Source organism: Silene latifolia, chromosome 10, assembly GCF_048544455.1.
Source record: "Silene latifolia isolate original U9 population chromosome 10, ASM4854445v1, whole genome shotgun sequence".
Taxonomy (NCBI): Eukaryota; Viridiplantae; Streptophyta; class Magnoliopsida; order Caryophyllales; family Caryophyllaceae; genus Silene; species Silene latifolia.
In genome coordinates this window covers 159,429,348-159,447,541 of record NC_133535.1, presented here as the reverse complement: position 1 = coordinate 159,447,541, position 18,194 = coordinate 159,429,348, and the positions used below count along the sequence as shown (strand labels likewise).

General features: G+C 40.1%; 2 protein-coding genes and 1 long non-coding RNA gene across 3 annotated transcripts; 2 read left to right on the top strand and 1 right to left on the bottom strand.

The window, feature by feature from the left end:
• Positions 1–8,734: 8,734 nt before the first annotated feature.
• LOC141606657 (uncharacterized) lies at positions 8,735–9,665 on the bottom strand. The gene is made up of 3 exons (XR_012526781.1): positions 9,330–9,665; positions 8,966–8,999; positions 8,735–8,781 (listed from the first exon to the last, which is right to left on the bottom strand). It is a non-coding gene; the product is annotated as an uncharacterized LOC141606657 (long non-coding RNA).
• Positions 9,666–9,822: 157 nt separating this feature from the next.
• LOC141606656 (uncharacterized) lies at positions 9,823–13,099 on the top strand. The gene is made up of 3 exons (XM_074425870.1): positions 9,823–11,388; positions 11,491–11,682; positions 12,538–13,099. The coding sequence occupies exons 1-3, from the start codon at positions 10,192–10,194 to the stop codon at positions 12,673–12,675; spliced, it is 1,527 nt and encodes a 508-aa protein (XP_074281971.1). The 5' UTR covers positions 9,823–10,191; the 3' UTR covers positions 12,676–13,099.
• Positions 13,100–15,405: 2,306 nt separating this feature from the next.
• Positions 15,406–17,044, top strand: LOC141609462 (F-box/kelch-repeat protein At3g23880-like). Its single transcript, XM_074428511.1, has one exon. The coding sequence runs from the start codon at positions 15,454–15,456 to the stop codon at positions 16,453–16,455; it is 1,002 nt and encodes a 333-aa protein (XP_074284612.1). The 5' UTR covers positions 15,406–15,453; the 3' UTR covers positions 16,456–17,044.
• The last annotated feature ends 1,150 nt before the right edge of the window (positions 17,045–18,194 follow it).

Below are 18,194 nucleotides of genomic sequence, written 5' to 3'. Positions count from 1 at the left end.
ATGGTTTGTAGCTAATCGTTGGTTCCATCCAGTGTTTAGAAGTACTTGTGTAACGCGCTCTTTGCTAGGTTCATTCTTAGTGAACACGAGTAGACAAAAGGTTTTAAATATGATACACGTTACAGGAATCGCAGTCTCATCGGGCATTTCTACGTGGGGCAAAGTATACTCCACGTCACCGTTATAGTAAGTTTTTTTTTTTCTTTTTTTACCGAATGTATATTGCAAAATTAAAGATTGGAACACCTTGGTTCGTGGAATCAATAAACATAAGCCTAATATATTGCACATGTATTTGATTTACACACGGTATGCTATTCGTAAAAGGTGTTTTTTCATTTTTTCTGTTACTTCAACTGTTGTGAAATTGGAACGTAGCCGGCTCTACAAACAGGGCGTTGCCATAAGCTAGCAGCCCCACCACTGTGGCAGACATCCATAGAAGCTCTGGCTGCATATCCTCTTGTCCGGAATGTTCAGTTGCAGCTGCCCGCTCGCTTTTTTTTTGTTTTTTTGTTTTTGTTTTTTTTGTTGGTATTTGACCAGCACATCTACACGATTGGAAAAGCCATAATATATATTTATACATATATAAATGTGTGTTCTAGCTACTCTTAAACTCAAACTATAACACGTAGTAATTAACTGCGAATATCTAAACACAAATTATTTCTAATTTAAATTTACTTTTTAATTTAAATAAGGGTGCAACTAAGCAGGCAGTCAGGTTTTAGGAAGTGCTTGATGAATCATTATATATGATAGCATACGTGCAAGTCATAAAAAGAACGCAATCTCTGAGGACTAACAGTAGTATGTTTTGGCACATTGGATGTGAAAGCATATAGCATGGGTCACGTAAAACACATGCAGTTGCATGCAATTCAAAACACATATAGAGGAACACAGCGTACCGATGGTCTGCAATTGTGCACAAGCCTGTCGAACCTAGTCTCCAACCTTCCAGACCTTCCAACATGGAAGTAGCCCTAACTATGGCTTTACTGAACATGCAAAGGGTAATAACACACATGGGTTAGGACATGGACGACTATTGACAAAATGACAAGTACGATTGAAAATCCCGAAACTATGGTCGAGGGTGTCAGTTTACCGTCACACCAGAGAAGTCATATCAGGGTGCTGAGGGTCCAGTAAGCAGCTATCTGGGATTTTAATCGTTGACCCCCTTTACAAAAGGGAAGTGTTGTGGAGAAGGAGTGGGGTTTAGGGTTTAGTGAGGGGTTGGGTGGGGTGGGGGGAGGGGGGGTAAGACTGGCATGCAGGTGTTTAGCCTGTCAGCAGTTGGACTGTTCTTTGTGTTTAATGGAAAGAGGCCGATGCTAGGATACCTAAATTCAATTTGTGCAGGAGAGTTTATAAATACCTGGCTGGTAAAGTTGTTCCCCATAAGCGGACCTGTAAATCACCAAGCAACGGTCTGTAGTTCACTGTCCCATCATCGCTGTGTTGATACGTTTCCTTAATTACATTTCACAAAAAAGAATGTCAGAGACAGATCTAGCACCCCTACGCCAAGCACGAATTGCATCATGGCATTCTATGCATGCGATGCTAAACAGACTGGCAGCCGCAGCTACCAAAGTGTTGCAGAAAGCACATTAAGTGACGTGCATAGTCGTATTGGAGTTAATGTGTTATGTGCACCACCGCATGTAAGCAGGGTACAATCTTAGGAATTAAGATAACCAGGTTCTGATATCAAATAAAGCAGTGAGGTATATTGACCTAACGGGACGTTCAGGAACAACAGAAAACTAATAATGCATGCCGACAAGCAAAGCACATTGGTCCACACAACACCACTCCTCCCACACCCAAAGAGTAAAACAAAGAAAAAAAACACATTTACGCACTTCACATGCCTGACATTTAGAGTTTGGTGTACTTTTTAAGCCTGTCAACAGCGAAAATCTAGAAAGCCAGATTTAAATCTACGAGCATATATAGTAACCACTAACTTAAACTATGAACTTTACAACACTATTAGCAAGATAGCAATAAAACTCTCACATTTAAAAAGCATAGGAATACATTCCCACTTTAGGGGTATTCAGATTTAAACACCCATACAAAGATGCCAACACAATAACAGTCTACCCATCTTATAATCAGAGCAATTACATATGTACGCAAGCTCTACTATTATTTTTTTTGAAGAATCGATATCCGAAAAAGGGCAGCTAATTAGAATTGGGACGTGCATAAGTGCAATCGTCATTGCGGTATTGTCAACCTTATGGTTAGAAGTCTACGTGCGCAGTAAGTGGAGGGGGCACACGGTTCACACTATTCGTCTATTTTCAACTTGAGAAAAGATGCCTCACCACTGTTAGGCGAATCCGGCAGCACTCCTCTCACAACACAGAGATGTTTGAGCGTGATCAAGCGAACCCCAAATTTGTTCCAGAACCGCTAAATAGTAATTATGGTTCTTCTGCAATCAGTCAGGGGAAGGTTCTGGTGACAGCCAGGGCAAGAATATCATTTTTATTTTTTAAAAAGGGTAACTAAAAAGGACTGAGAATTTGACGGGGGTTGATGTGAGTGGCGGAATCAGGCAGGGGGAATGAGGGTGGTACTGAGGGGGAGCGAATTGTTGCGGACAGCACTGGTGTACAGCACCACGAAAAAGGGGGGAGGGAGGCTGTTGTGGGAGTGGAGAATATGACGGGGGTTGATGTGAGTGGCGGAATCAAAAGCTTGTCAGGGGGAGGGAATCATAATATGACAGGGGGAGGTAAGTGTAGGGAGTGGAAGAAATTGGCAAGGGTGGGAGAAAGGGAGCCGGTGGGTGAGGTTAGTAGTGGAAGCGGCAGTAAAAGGAGCAGGGACGAGGAGTTGGCTGTTGGGGGTGAAAAACGAATGAGGACAATTCTAGACGGGGGCGTCTTAGTACCTGAGGCGGAGGTTGAGATATCTCAACCCCGCCAGGCCCAATGAATCTCCTAAGTCTCAACTGTCGGGGCTTGGGCAACCCCGACACGGTGAATGCCCTTCGTACTTTGGTGCGAAGGGAAGCCCCGGCCATGATGTTTTTATGCGAGACGAAACTTTGTGGTCGTGATATGCGGAGGGTGAGGGAGAAATTAGATGGCTATGATGGGATTGAGGTTGATAGCATGGGAAGATCGGGGGGTCTTGCGTTCTTATGGAAGAGGGAGGTGGATTGTAGGTTTGTGTCGGCTTCTGTTCATCACATGGATTTCCACGTTCGGGAGGGGGAGAAAGAATGGAGAGTTACGGGGTTCTATGGCTGGCCAATGGTCTCAGATCGTCATCTTTCTTGGGAGCTCCTTCGTCTTCTCCATGGACAGTCATCTTTACCATGGGTGTGTGTGGGGGATTTTAATGAGATTCTTTTTTCTACGGAGATGAAAGGGGGCAGTCGGGCTCAATGGCAAATGAACAACTTCCAATCGGCGATTGATGATTGTGCGCTGAAGGATGTTCCATGGGAAGGATACGCTTTTACTTTCGATAATGGTCAAGCAGGTCTTGATAACCGGCAATGTCGATTAGACCGTGCCTTCTGCTCTGATTCTTGGCACGATCTCTACCCGTATACACGGCTCTTTAACCTTGATCGAGAATGGTCCGATCACGCACCTATCAAGCTGGTTTTTGACAGACGGGAGATTGGAGGAAAAGCGAGGAGTCGATTTCGATTTGAACAAATTTGGGTGGGGGAGGAGGGGTGTGAAGAGGCTATAGTCCGTGGGGTGGAGAGAGGTAATGGGGATCTGATGGAAGCCTTAAGGGGATGTGCACGAGAGCTGCAAGCTTGGAAGAAGATAAGCATAGGCAAAATAAATCGATCGTTGGAGGCAAAACGCAGACAATTGGCCCGGTTAAATGAGGGGGATCGTTCGGAAGCGGCGGTGAAAAGACGAAGGAAATTGATAGCTGAGATAGCTGGGCTATATAAGCAAGAAGAACAATATTGGAGGCAACGCTCGCGTGCTCTTTGGTTAAGGGATGGGGATCGAAATACGAAGTTTTTCCACAATAGAGCGGGGGAAAGGAAGAGGAAGAATTTTATTGGGATGCTTGTCGATGACGAGGGGCGGGAACGAGTAGGTGATGAGGCCGTGGCTATGGTTGCTAATAACTATTTCCAGGAACTGTTCACTTCGGCCGAACCAAGCAATTTTGATGATGTCTTACTCGGTCTGGAGGGGCGAATTACTGACGATATGAACCGCGTATTACGAGCTGATTATAGTGAAGCTGAGATCGTCGAGGCACTCAATCAAATGCATCCTTTAAAAGCTCCCGGTCCGGATGGTATGAATGGTTTATTCTATCAATCGTATTGGCAAATTATTGGTCCCGATGTGGTGCACACGGTTCTTGGAGTCCTGAAAGGTGAAGTATCCCCGAGTGGTCTAAATAAGACCAATATTGTTCTAATCCCGAAGAAAAAGGCTCCGGATAAGATTCGTGACTTCCGACCGATAAGTCTGTGTAATGTGGTCTATAAACTGGTATCCAAAGTCCTAGCTAATCGCCTGAAAGTGTTCCTAGGGGAGATTATATCAGAGAATCAGAGTGCCTTCACTCCAGGTCGGTTGATTTCTGATAATATTTTAATTGCGTTCGAATTATTTCATCATATGAAGAATAGCAGACAAAGAGAGGGACATATGGCGGTAAAGCTGGATATGGCTAAGGCGTATGATAGGGTGGAATGGGTCTTTTTGCGCCGGGTATTGAACACGATGGGGTTCGATGAGAGGTGGGTAGCGAGAGTTATGGACTGCGTTTCGACAGTAACTTTCTCGGTACTTATTAACGGGTGCCCATCTGAGGAGTTTCAACCTGCGAGGGGGCTAAGACAGGGGGATCCTCTATCTCCATATTTATTTCTTTTATGTGCAGAGGCCTTGTCTAGCATGATCCGAAGAGCTGTGGAGAACAATTCGCTGCATGGGATTCGTATTGCTAATTCGGCTCCTACAATTTCGCATCTCCTCTTCGCTGACGATAGTATATTCTTCTCGCGGGCCACGATAGAGGATGCTACGGTTATTAATGACATTTTGAGGAGATATGAGCGAGCCTCGGGTCAGTTAGTGAGTCTTGATAAGACAACTGTCTCGTTCAGCAGAGGAGTGGAGAGGGGGAGAAGGGATATCATTGCGGCTGAGTTAGGGGTCGTGCAAGTGGAGGAGCAGGCTCGCTATTTGGGCCTGCCCACGGTCATTGGTCGATCAAAGAAGGCTATAACGGATATTATTCGCGATAAGCTTTGCAAACGTCTACAAGGATGGCGCGGGAAGGTGTTGTCGAGGGCTGGTAAGGAGATTCTCATAAAGGCTGTTGCCAATTCGCTCCCTACCTATGTGATGAGTGTGTTTAAAATTCCCGCTAGTTTCTGTGACGAGTTGCGATCGATAGTGGCCCGCTTTTGGTGGGGACATGACGAGAATAAGAGAGGGATCCATTGGGTGGCGTGGAAACGGATGGCTCGGCCTAAAGGTGTGGGAGGGATGGGCTTTCGCGATTTTCAGCTGTTCAATCTTGCGTTGCTGGGCAAGCAGGCGTGGCGTCTTATAACCAATCCGGACAGCCTTTGGACCCGTTTGATGAAGGCGAAATATTTCCCGAATGATGATTTTATGACCGCTAGATTGGGTAGTAATCCTAGTTATACATGGCGAAGTATTTTCGATGCTCGAAAGGTTATGGACCAAGGCTTGCGACGGCGTATTGGTGATGGCTTAGACACGTTGATATGGGGTCAGGCGTGGATTCCAAACTCGCATTCTGGGCGTATTATATCGCCGTGTGGTCCGGGGAACGAGGTGGTGAGGGTTGCGGACCTGCTTATGCCGAATGGGACCGATTGGGATGAGGTGAAGCTAAATCATTTCTTTCTGGAGTTTGAAAGGGAAAGGATAAGAAATATTCGGGTCAGTCCTAACAGACCGCGGGATATATGGTATTGGGGGCAGGAAAGAGATGGTATATACACCGTTCGGAGCGCGTATAGGATGCTGGCTGGTGAGGTGGGGGATGTGGCTGATAGCTCGGATGGGGATAGAGGCAAGCGTCTTTGGAAGCGGCTGTGGAACTTTTCGGTTTGGCCTCGCGTGAAACTCTTCTTTTGGCAACTGTGTAGTGAGGCACTAGCTACGAGGGCGAACATTGTGGCACGAGTCGGAGGTGAGTCTACTACTTGTTCTTTATGTCAATCTTCTTTTGAGTCTAGTTTACATTTGTTTCGTGATTGTGGGGTGGCTAAGTGGGTGTGGGAGGGCTTGGGGGTAGAGGGTGTGGCGGAGCAACAAGGGAGCGACGTGAAGGAATGGGTGGAGGCTTGTTGGCAGGAGATGTGTGTGACGGAGGGTGTCATGTTAATGGTGGGATGCTGGGCTATCTGGGAACACCGTAATAAGGTCATTTTCGACAATATTCCAGTTGACCCGGAGCATATTGTGCGAAGGACTAGGGATGTGATTCATGAGGGAGTTGGGGACTGTGGTGAGGCGGCTCGGGATACAGTAGGCGCGGGACGAATGAAGCGTGGAGAGAGGGAGGAAGGTGGGTGGAAGGGAGCGCGGCCGGGGTATGTTAAAATTAATGTTGACGCGGGGGTGAAGGAGGGCGAGGGAGTGACTACGGGGATTGTGTGTAGAGATTCATATGGAGATGTGATGTGGGGCGTGTCAATAAGTCGTGAGCAAAGTTGGGAGGTTCCTGTGGCTGAGGCGTGTGCGGTGCTTGATGGGATGGAGGAGGCGGTGCAGCGAGGGATTCAAAATGTTGAAGTTGAGAGCGACTGTCTACAGGTTATTGAAGCTCTTAAAGATAGGAAGACGGGACGAAGTGGATTTGCACTCTTGATCGAAGACATTCTTGTTTGTAGTACTCAGTTTCAGTCGGTCATCTGGTCACATGTATCTCGTAACAATAACTGTGTAGCTCATGCTTTAGCTCATTGTTTTCCTCGTGTGTTGGGTAAAGTTGTATGGGATGATGGATTACCATCGTCTGCAAACTCTGCTGTTCGTTTTGATAAGTTATTAATTGAGTAAAGCCTTCGGGCTGTTGTTTTCAAAAAAAAAAAAAAAAAAAGGACCGCATTAAAAAACACTCTAGAAAAAGATTACCTAAAGGTTTGCCCCTCCTAATCTAAGCTAAACCCCAAAGAAAATTCCATGTCTATAGATAGCTCTGCCGTGAGACGTACAATTAGCGGCCGTCTCCCGAGAAAGCAGCAGCACCTGGTATTTGAAGGAGAACAATTGCACTTGTCACAAGGTAAAGCCCTTAAAAGAACGCACTAAAACAAAAAAAGTTTCATCCAAGTCACCTGCCAAGCATTGCACGGTAAACTTGCTATCAACGTTGATGTCATCAAACATTCCCATGTATTTTTCCAAAAAAATTATGTGTTTTCCTGAGAGGAAAAACATTTATAAATGCAAGGAACAGTATCTATTTGTTTTTTTAAAAATACTCTAAAAAGCTGTTTTCCCAAAAAAACAGCCGAACAACTTACCTGTGGCTGTGGCCAGCAAGCTAGAGACTTCCAATCCCAGGAAAAAAACATGGCCAACATCGCAAGCGCTCGTAAACTTGTTATCAACGCTGGCGTAAACAAACGTTCCCATGTATTTAACCAGCAAATCATGGGAATGCCTACCAGACAAACCCTTCTATAAATGCAAGGAATGACATTAATAAAAGAATAAACAAAAAAATATAAAGAGTTTAGGCGCCACAAAAAAAATAGTTGCCACAGGCTAGAAATTGCTTTTAAATTTTGTTTTCCTAAAACAAGAGAGAGAGTAAACCCAAAGAAAAAAAAAACAAAAAAAAAAAAATTAAAAAAAGCCACATCCAGTTGCGGCATCATGTGTAGAAGTCACCAAACAGTCGCACCGCTCGATAGCAAACCATAATAAGACAAGCATTCCGCACTCTCAATGTACCCAAATTAGTAATTAGTAATACATGTGATAACGGCAACATCATTAGCAGCGTATAAAAAAGCTTTTAAAAATTGGACAAGCTCGAACTCAAAAGCGCAAAATAATCATTTACCAAAATGGTTTACACCCAAAAGGAAAAAAGAGCCGCACCTTGAAAGACGTTCCAAGCTCCTTAGACCTATGTCAAAACAACGACGGAACCAGTGAAGTTATCACAACAGTAAAAACTATAGCAATGGAAACACCATCCGCAATAACAACAACAACACTGACGACAACAACACTGTTAGACATTAAGAATAAACAACCAATACTTCGGTTAATAAGCCACATCATGAACCCAAATGGTTTACACCGAAAAGGAAAAAAGAGCCACACCTTGAAAGACATTCCAAGCTCCTTAGACCTATGTCAAAACAACGACGGAATCAGTGAAGTTATTACAACAGTAATAACTATAGCAATGGAAACACCATCCACAACAACAACAACAACACTGACGACAACAACACTGTTAGACATTAAGAATAAACAACCAATACTTCGGTTAATAAGCCACACCATGAACCCCAATGGTTTACACTGAAAAGGAAAAAAGAGCCGCACCTTGAAAGATGTTCCAAGCTCCTTAGACCTATGTCAAAACAACGACGGAATCAGTGAAGCTATCACAACAGTAAAAACTACAGCAATGGAAACACCATCCGCAACAACAATAACAACACTACTGACGACAACAACAATGTTAGATATTAAGAATAAACAACCAATACCTCGGTTAATAAGCCACACCTTGAAAGATGTTCCCAGCTCCTTAAACCTATACGCAAAACAACAGAAACAATGAAAAAATTCACAACAGAAAAAATCAAAAACAAGAAGAAACACCAGCAGCAACCACAACAACAACTCTGACCATAACAACACTGTCAGTCATCAGGAGCAAATACCCCATTTTTAGGTTAAACAAATGTTTGAGTCCAAAATTTAATTAGAAGACACACCTTTGAAGACACAGGTGCATCGAACTCTTAAACCCTATATGAAAAAAATGTACAACTCAGTGATAATAACAGCAGAAATCACCAACAATAGTTGCAAGAACAAAACTAACAGTGTCGGGAAGAAAGAGTCCAGAACCACTAATTCATAAACCCAGATTTAACACAAAACAACATTAACAACTGAACAATCTAACAATGATAACCCCAAAATCAAAAAACGACGAAGATAAGGTAAGCATCCACCATTTCAGACAACACCAACAACAATCAATACCCAATAAATGGACTATTATAACTAAATTCTCAACTAAACGAAACTCAAACACATTAACAAAACCAATAATTTAGTAGCTAATTCGCTAACCTTTTAGGAGAATTCCAAGCAACACATGTAGCACTATCACCGCCGTCACATCAACTCCCTGTAACCAGAACCACAAATAACAACAAAACAATTAGATCTACAAAAATAGCAATAATCACCAAAAGCAAATCAACAGAAATAATAAATAAGAATGGGGAAAAGGGAGATGAAGGGTTAGAGAGATGGACGAGCTGTTGAGGAGTGAAGATAACTGAGATGGAAAAGAGTGGATAGAAAGAGTGTCGTAAAGTAGTGGTCAGGAGTAATAGAGAAATGGAGGGTGTAGATTTAAAAGGAAGAACCAACGGAGGGTTAGGATTACAGCGGTACTATTCATATTTTTTTTTTTTTTTTTGAAATTAGCGGTACTATTCATATGAATAGTAGCAGGGGGTTTAAACTTTTTAAGAGTTTAGGATTTAGGATTTGTTAATTACCTAAGTAACCTTGTGATTATAATGTTTTTATATTAATATTTACATAAAACGGTCTCACCTGAATAATTAATACATCTACTTCAAGTCCTCAACCCTAACTTTCCTTCGATTCTTTGCGTCATCTGATTAATCTGAATTCTGAAGTATACTAATTTTGGCTGAAAATACCCATGTGTTCAATTGATTCAAACCCATCTGGTATACTCTTTTTGTTATCTAATCTTCCATTTTTTTGATCGATTATGCTGCATAACTGTAGTTATTTTAATTGTTGTTTGAGATGGGTTTTTTCTGGAATTTTAATTTGTAGTGAAGATATGATCATGAACTTTGAATTGGGTATTTGTTAGAATAGTGAAAAAGCGAAGAATTAGGGTTTTAGATAGTGCATACCAACTGTTTGACGAAATTCCTGTGAGAAAATAATGGAGGTTGGGGAAAATGTAGCAAAGAAACAAAGGGGTAATGTTGATAGGATTTCGGAACTTCCGGATTTTATCCTGCATACTATTCTCTCAAGGCTTGATACGAAAGAGGCGGGTCGTGCTAGTGTATTGTCTAAGAAGTGGTATGGAGCTTGGTCGACCATTCCGGTTTTGGATTTTCAGCCTGGATACTTTAAATCTGAGATTGAGGACGATACACGTACACTTGAACGTTTTGTGGAGTTCATAGATAAGACGATGCAAAGATACGTTATGCAGAAGTCTAGAATAACAAAAATGTACCTTACGCTTTCTAAGGTTGATGAAAAGCTAGAATCTTTGGTTGACAAATGGATAATGATCGCAGTGCAAAACCAAATCGAGAGATTGGAAATACAGATTACTGGTGGAAATGAGTATAGGTTGCCTGAGATTCTATTTTGTGCAAAATCATTGAAATACTTGAAATGTTCGAAAGTTGGGCTGCCATATTATGCGACTATGAAACTCATCTCGCTCGAGTATTTGACTTTGGTCCCGGAAACTGTAGATGAGGATATGCTTCAAGAAATTATCTCTTTCTGCCCCTTGGTTGAATTGGCTATTACATGCGATACCCACCTTAAAAATATTTCACTTCCTTGGGTAAGAAAAGTGAATGAAGGAGTCGAAGGCCGAGGTAGTGGAACGATGCAATCCAACCTCCAAGCATCTCCGCTTCAAAAGTTTGTTTATAATAGTCTGAGTTTGGAATCTTCGTGGCCATGGAACATGAATGTGGTTGCATTGAAAAACTTGAGAAAGCTGGTTATTTTTTGTGCTCCTGTTACAGACGATATTGTTTCTGAGCTGGCATTCGGGCTTGTCGCCTTAGAAAGTTTAGTATTGGATACATGCTCAATGTTGACATGCATTAAGATCTCAAGTAGTTCGTTAAAGGAGCTTGAAATTACAAATGGCCTAATCTTTAATCACAAGAATGCTACAGTTGATGCCCCTAACTTGCGGAAGTTTTCATACAACTGTAGAGTGGAGACTCCTCTGTCGTTGATCAGAGTGCTTGATCACTGTAATGCTGAATTCTTTCCAGTGGTGACAGCATCCATCACCAATGTTTGGTTTGTTAACCTGAAGAAGTTTCTAACGGAAACGAAACTTTTCAAATCTCTATTGCTGAACTTGGCTTGTATTCATCTGGTATGATGTATATCTCCAATTCATGAAATTTTTACTATGTTTGATTATCTGGTGTTGAAATGACTAAACATAGTTATCTTTTCATTTTGCTGGCATCTACAGGTTAGGGCAGAGGAGCAACTGAGGAATGTGGTTATTGGCCCACCCTACAAACTCAGAGAGTTAAAGCTGCGTGAAACAAGCGCTTGGGATTCTACAAAATCTGCACTTGTTGCTTTTCTGGATGGTCTGTTTTGGTGTTGCCACCCTGGCGTGCTGTCAATAAGAACAAGTCTAGAGAATTCAGCTCTGAAGGTATGCTATATTACATGTTGGTGGGAGAGTAAGCCCTTGGGATAATGAATTTAACGGTTTCCCTATATGGAGGTATTGCTGTCACCCGACCCAATTCGACCTTGATTTTGCTCGTCTTGACTGACCCTTCCCCCTTAAATGAAAGAATAAAATACTCCAAATATACTCAACGAGTAGTCAACGCTGAATGACCCGACCTTGAATCAATGAATCCACATATTCAGCACGACCTGATTCAAATTGGCTCAACCCTTACCCGTCTTGAACAACCTATGTTCTAGGTTTACTCCCCTACTCCTCTACCACATGTACCTCCAGAATTCCTTTTTTTATATTTCTTTTTACCCAATATCAATTACCTTCATTCCGAGGAAGCCACATTTATGGTGAATTATTTGCGGTGGAAGATGCTTGTGCCTGCCTGGATATTATGAATGCCATAAAATAAAATTCCGTCTCTTTAACAATTATAGGCTCTTAATTTTATGTAATGACCCTCCAGCATATTAGAACTCTTGGAATGCTTTGTTGGTATTTTTGTTTATATGGATTGTATATATAGATTAAATGCTGAAATGTGTGTGCTTTCTTGCCTTTCCTATTTACCGAGTCGTAAAAGAAAGAGACTGTTTTCCTGCATTTTTATTCTCTTGGTTATCCACTTATCCCTAAAACATGAATCCTGAAAGTATTAGCTAAATCCGTTCCACCCTATAGTACATCATTTTCCGGACTGGATCATCTCCCTGGAACTAATCCCTCTTATGGCTGCCAATTGGGTGAAATTGAATAGACGAAGTATGAAAAATTCAGTGCCTTAAATCCTTAATTTGCTAATCAACTTTGTTTTGGCAGTTGATCACGAGTATCCTCAGGGAAAAAGCGGAATGCTGGAAGGATCCCTTGAAAAGCGTTGAAGTTGAATGCGCTGGATCCCCTCGTTTACTTTCATATCCATATGAGCTCGAGATTAGACTCCGGCTGTCTTGGTAGTCACTATGTAGTACACCTTATAGTAAAGACTACCAGTGCGGTTTGACAGCTTACAGCCCTAGCCCATACACAGGTAACTATTTACTTGGTAAAAACCCTCTCCATGTATTTAGCTTATGAGTTTCAAGATGTCTTCCGTTGATCAGTCACATGGTCACTTTGTTCTGCCAACAATGCTTGTTTTAGGAATCCAGCCAATAAAAACAAAGAAATTCAATCCGTAGAGGACTTGTTTATCTTCGTCCGCTGTTTGTTCAGAAACTTCATTTTAGGAAGTTCAGGTCGAACATAAAACAGTTTATTATTTGACCTCTTTTTTTTGTTTTTTTTGTCTGCGAGGACTGTAAGTCTAACGCATGATATCTCATAATTTCATGCTGGTTGGCTGAATGTGAATTATTTAAAAAAATCTGCATATTATTTAGTCACTTAAATGGTCGATTCAGCCTATGTGATGTCATCTTTGATCCGACTGAAGTTTGAATTGGGTTAAGAAACGAAATTATGGGTTAATTTGTGCATGTCAAATTTATTTACTGGCTGGATTTTTCAAATGTTCGCTAATACTCGAAAATGTTCACATTTTATCAAATGGTCACTTTTCCTTTATCATTTAATAATTGGCTCCGTCCTCTTTCATTGGTCTTTGTGCTTCCCCTTGGATTCAAGGGGAGGTCATTAACCGGAAGTCCTAAATCCTAGGTACAAATTCTTCATTTGATAACATCAAGATGAATAATACCAAGTAGTATACTCCTTCGCCCTCTCATAATAATTTTCCTAGTTTGATTTGAACAACTTTTGGAAACCACATTAACTCATTTTTTCTCCATTTATACATTTAAAAATATACTTACGATAAATATTTCTTTTTAATATGAATTTAAATATTTTATTATAATGTTTTAGTTTTTATTATTTTTAACACTTATTTATGGTCAAAGTTTTAAAATTTTAATCTCAAAAGCTAAACCAGGAAGATACGCAATTGCTAAATCCTGCACACAAGTTTACTTAATCCCGCACATTTTACTCTATCATTCCAGTCCTACCCTCATCCAAAAAAAATTAAAAAAATTTCTCCCTTCTCTCCTCTGAAACCCTAACCAATTCTTCAATAATTCGACGACTATGGATCTTAATTCGCACATATGACGGGTAATTATACCGTTTTATCAACAATTTTACTACCAATCTTTCAATCGATTATATGAATTGTTTTTTGACGGGAATTTTGAGACTTAGGGTTTTGTTTTTTTGGTTGTTGAAATAGTGGTTGGTGATAGGGCAGAGCAAAAAATCCGATTATCCAAACTGATCCGATATCCGATCCGATTCCGATCCGAATATTTGGATATCCGATCCGAAAATTAAGTTTGGTTTGGATATCTGATCCGAAATCTTCGGTTTTGGTTTGGATATGGATATTAGAATTAAAACATTTGGATATCTGATCCGATCCGAAACTATAGTTTTCTAGTATAATTTCGAGAAAATAAAATTTTATTTGATACAACAACTTAATTATTGTTTAAAATATTAGAGAAATATCTAGGTGGTACTTAAATTTTATGTCGAGAACATTGGAATAAGAATACTAAAGAAAACCATCATGTAAGACTATGAATATAATCGTGTTTCAAACTTAATTTTAAAGTAAATTCAAAAGTATGGATATCCGATGGATATCCGCATCCGAACCGATTATTTTGGATACCCGAACATTGGATATCCGAAACATTTGGTTTGGATATTGGATATCTAACTTCAGGATTTTTAATATGGATATCCGATCCGAACTAGCATTTTGGATCAAATACCCGATCCGTACTCTGCCCTAGTTGGTGATGGTCGTCGCCGAATTGGGCGTGGCAGGATAGTCGTAGAAGGGTCGGCGACTCGACGTTATGGCGAGGGCGCAGTGAGCAGGCTTTTCGAGCGTTTGCGATGGTTGTTTTAGAGGGATATACGGTGGCTGTTTAGGGACAATACCAGCAGTGGTTGTGAACGGTCTATACAAGTTCCGCCAGCTTAGGTGGTGGTCGGCGCTTGGAGTTGTTAGGGTATGTCGGTGCCGGGAGGGGGTGGGGGAGGTAGTGGTGGGCGGCTGGTGAAGAGATCTGAGTTCTTTTTTGGGGAATTCTATAGCATCCTCCCTATTTTTGTGTGAAAAGTGAGAGGGGTAAAATCGAAATAAGGTGAACATATGTGTTGGATTAAGCAAAATTGTGTGCGGGATTTCGCATGTCCCAAGATTAATTAATAATGGGATGGAAGGAGCATAATATTCTTCTCACATAAAAAAAATATATACTTTATTTAATATAATACTCCGTATATGTTATAAATAAATATTGCAAAAATATATATTTTATATATATAATTAATTATATGTACATGCATATTTATTTGTTTAAGGCAAGTTTTGGGCTTTGGGAAAACTATAGGAATATCTCGAATTTGTACCATATATAAACACAAATACTTGAACTTGTTAGAGAATAAGTATGATATATGTTACATAATATGATAATATTATGAGAATATGATAATATCAAGATAATATGTTTGTTTAGAGGAAGAAAATATGACCGGGAAACATGACGAGATAATAATAATAATAATAAATATTATTATGCTTCTTAGAGTTTAGGTAGAGATAGACCTCTATATAAAGCAGGTTCATGTAATCAATGGATCACAACATCATTAATAATATAAACGGTTTTATGGATTCTGTTTTCAATAATTAGATTTTCAATATTTAGATTTTATAATATGATTTTTAAAGTGCAAAAGATGGAGGACACTCCTAACAAACGTCTTCCCATAGAAATGCAAGTTGTGATCCTATTAAGGCTACCCGTAAAATCTCTTGTTCGATTCAAGTGCGTATCCAAGAATTGGCTTGCCGAAATCACAAGCCAAAGTTTTATCGATCTCTACAACTGTCAGAACTATCCTCAAAATCACGACACTAATCATCGTTACTTAATTCTCGTTGGTTCGGGTTCAATCTCGAGTTTTGATTATTCTATTAGTGGTCGCGGTATTGTTAGTAATTTTGCATTGCCCCTTGAATTTCACAAGAAATTAGACTCCGAGATTGTTGGTTCATGTAACGGGCTGCTCTGCTTTGAAAATTTAACCTCTAGGAAGATTTTGGTGTATAACCCGATAACGAGAGCAAATCGGGTTATTCGAATTCCGGCCTTTCCGGACGCCAACACGGAATATGAGACGGGATTTGGTTACGATCATAAGAGCAACGATTACAAGATTTTTTGGGTATCCCGGAAAAGGCTAGCTTATATTTTCCGGCTGAAAAGTAATACATGTGAAGAAATAAAATTTACTCCTACACGTATCGCATGGCATTTCGGCAGCTATCAGAAGGTGAAACCGTTTATGGTTTACTCTAACAACGCGCTACATTGGGTAGGTTATTCAGAGACACCGGGTCATAAAATCATATCATGTTTCGATATTGGATCCGAACAGTTTTATGAGTTAAGGATGCCTCATTATTTGATTACTACTTATATGTCTTGGAATATTGCCGATTTAAAGGGTTATTTGCACTTGGTGTCACACCGTTGTCCCAATTGGTCAAGTCCGCGGAGTTTGGAAATATGGGTTATGAAAGAGTACCGTGTTCATAGTTCATGGACTAAATTGATCAGCTACTCAAGTGTTGAGCATATATTTTCTCATGGGCAGAGTACGCTTGGTCGCAACCAAGTGTTTACATTTATTCGAAGGACGATCAGGAGATCCTAATAAAATTGGGGCCGTATTCTAAGGAGTTGTTTAGTTGTAACTTAATAACCAGAAAGATTAAGGAGGTACGAGTTAGTATCTTTGATGGAGTTAATTTGTTTGATAGTACTCGGCCCAAGGGATTTTATGTTGCACCATGGTCTCCATCCTTTGTATCCCTTTAATACCGAGTCGTTAGTCGTTAGTCGTCGCTCGTCAGTAGTAATGAAACATGAAATCAGAAATAGAGTAAATAATTTGCGAATCCTTAACTTTTTAAGGACATTGAAGATGGCATGGCACATTGAAAGGTTCATTTATTTGGACATTGTTTTTATATACTAGTTGGTTGTATCGCGCTTCCCGCATGATACCCAAGATAGTTTTACTTGCGAGTTGTTTGCTGCCTAGTAGTCTATTTTGAGTTTATGTGATTTTTGATAAGGTCATAAATATTAAGCGAGCATGAAAGTGTGGATTACTTGATTAAGCTTTATATGATTTTTGATAAGACGATTTGAAATTTACTTTCATTTCCTCCATATTCTGACAATGAGTTCGATTTGTATTGAGAATTGAGTTTATGATTTACGTTGTACCGAGTTCTCTTGTACGGCATAAAATAACCTTGTTATCAATAATGATTGAGCAAGACGGTATTACTTGTGCGAGACAATCCTAATGAGTGTGTAACCAATAAAAACACTATTTAAAGAATTAAAAACCCATTCTAAAAAACCCTAGCCTCCATCAAATTATACAAGGGGCTCCATCGATTATCAATCGATCGATGGTAAGCCCCAAAATTGTTTCAAATTTTAATCAATAGTATGCATACCTATTTTCTATTCAATAAGTGTCTCCCTTTTGGTGAGAATCGTTTTTCCATCCCTTATTTCAGGGGTTTTCCATTTATTCGTGGTTTTAGTTTCATCAGTAATATAGTCAGGAGTAGTTCGTTGATGGTTTGCAGCGTGTTCTTTCAAAGGGTAAAAGTGATTTGTCAACGATCTTTGGAACCAGTCAGAGGTAAATTTTATCTCATAAATCAAACGAAGGATCCCCTCAAAAGCTACATGAAGATAGCGATAATAGGACGAGCCGAATTGTCAGATGCTGTTTTGAGATCCCTAGTTTATATGAAAATTATTTTTCTTTGGTTTCCATTAGATTTGTTTTCGATTATAGTTATTCTTTGTAAGTGCCGTATGGCGTTCTATTAATGAATTGTTCTTTTCTCAAAAAAAAAAAAACACTATTTATATTGTAATGATCTAAGTCCATAATTTGTTGTGATGCTTATTATCTCGTCTAATACCCTACTCTTAATAAAATGTTCCAAGGTTTAAAATCGAACTAACGGGCTCATTGATCGCCTAAGAACTACTCGCAAAAAATGGGGCCAAACTTGAATCATTTCGGGTTATTTTCGGCCCTGTTATAAGTTACACTTCCTCCATTCAACTCTACTCTACCACTTTCCCTTTTTACGTTTATCAACGCGTATTTTACGTGCTAAATATCGTTAGCTACGTATTTGCAAAAATTATAAAAATTACTATAGATATTTTTAATGTACTTGTAAAGACGAATCAAACAAAATCCACATGAATATATTTTCACTTATGGATCGAGAGAAAATTAAAATATTCACTCGTGAATAGTGTACAAAAGTGAAATTTCACTTACAGATCGAGAAAAAATTAAAATATTGACTCGTAAATAGGGTACAAAAATAAAATTGGTAGGGTGGAGTACTA

What these genes read in the sequence shown, in the direction of transcription:
- LOC141606656 (XM_074425870.1), top strand. Translation starts at nt 10,192, where the DNA reads ATGGAGGTTGGGGAAAATGTAGCAAAGAAACAAAGGGGTAATGTTGAT. An exon ending in ACTTGGCTTGTATTCATCTG is followed by an intron (nt 11,389 to 11,490) that starts GTATGATGTATA and finishes TGGCATCTACAG; the next exon opens with GTTAGGGCAGAGGAGCAACT. An exon ending in TAGAGAATTCAGCTCTGAAG is followed by an intron (nt 11,683 to 12,537) that starts GTATGCTATATT and finishes TTGTTTTGGCAG; the next exon opens with TTGATCACGAGTATCCTCAG.
- LOC141609462 (XM_074428511.1), top strand. Translation starts at nt 15,454, where the DNA reads ATGATTTTTAAAGTGCAAAAGATGGAGGACACTCCTAACAAACGTCTT.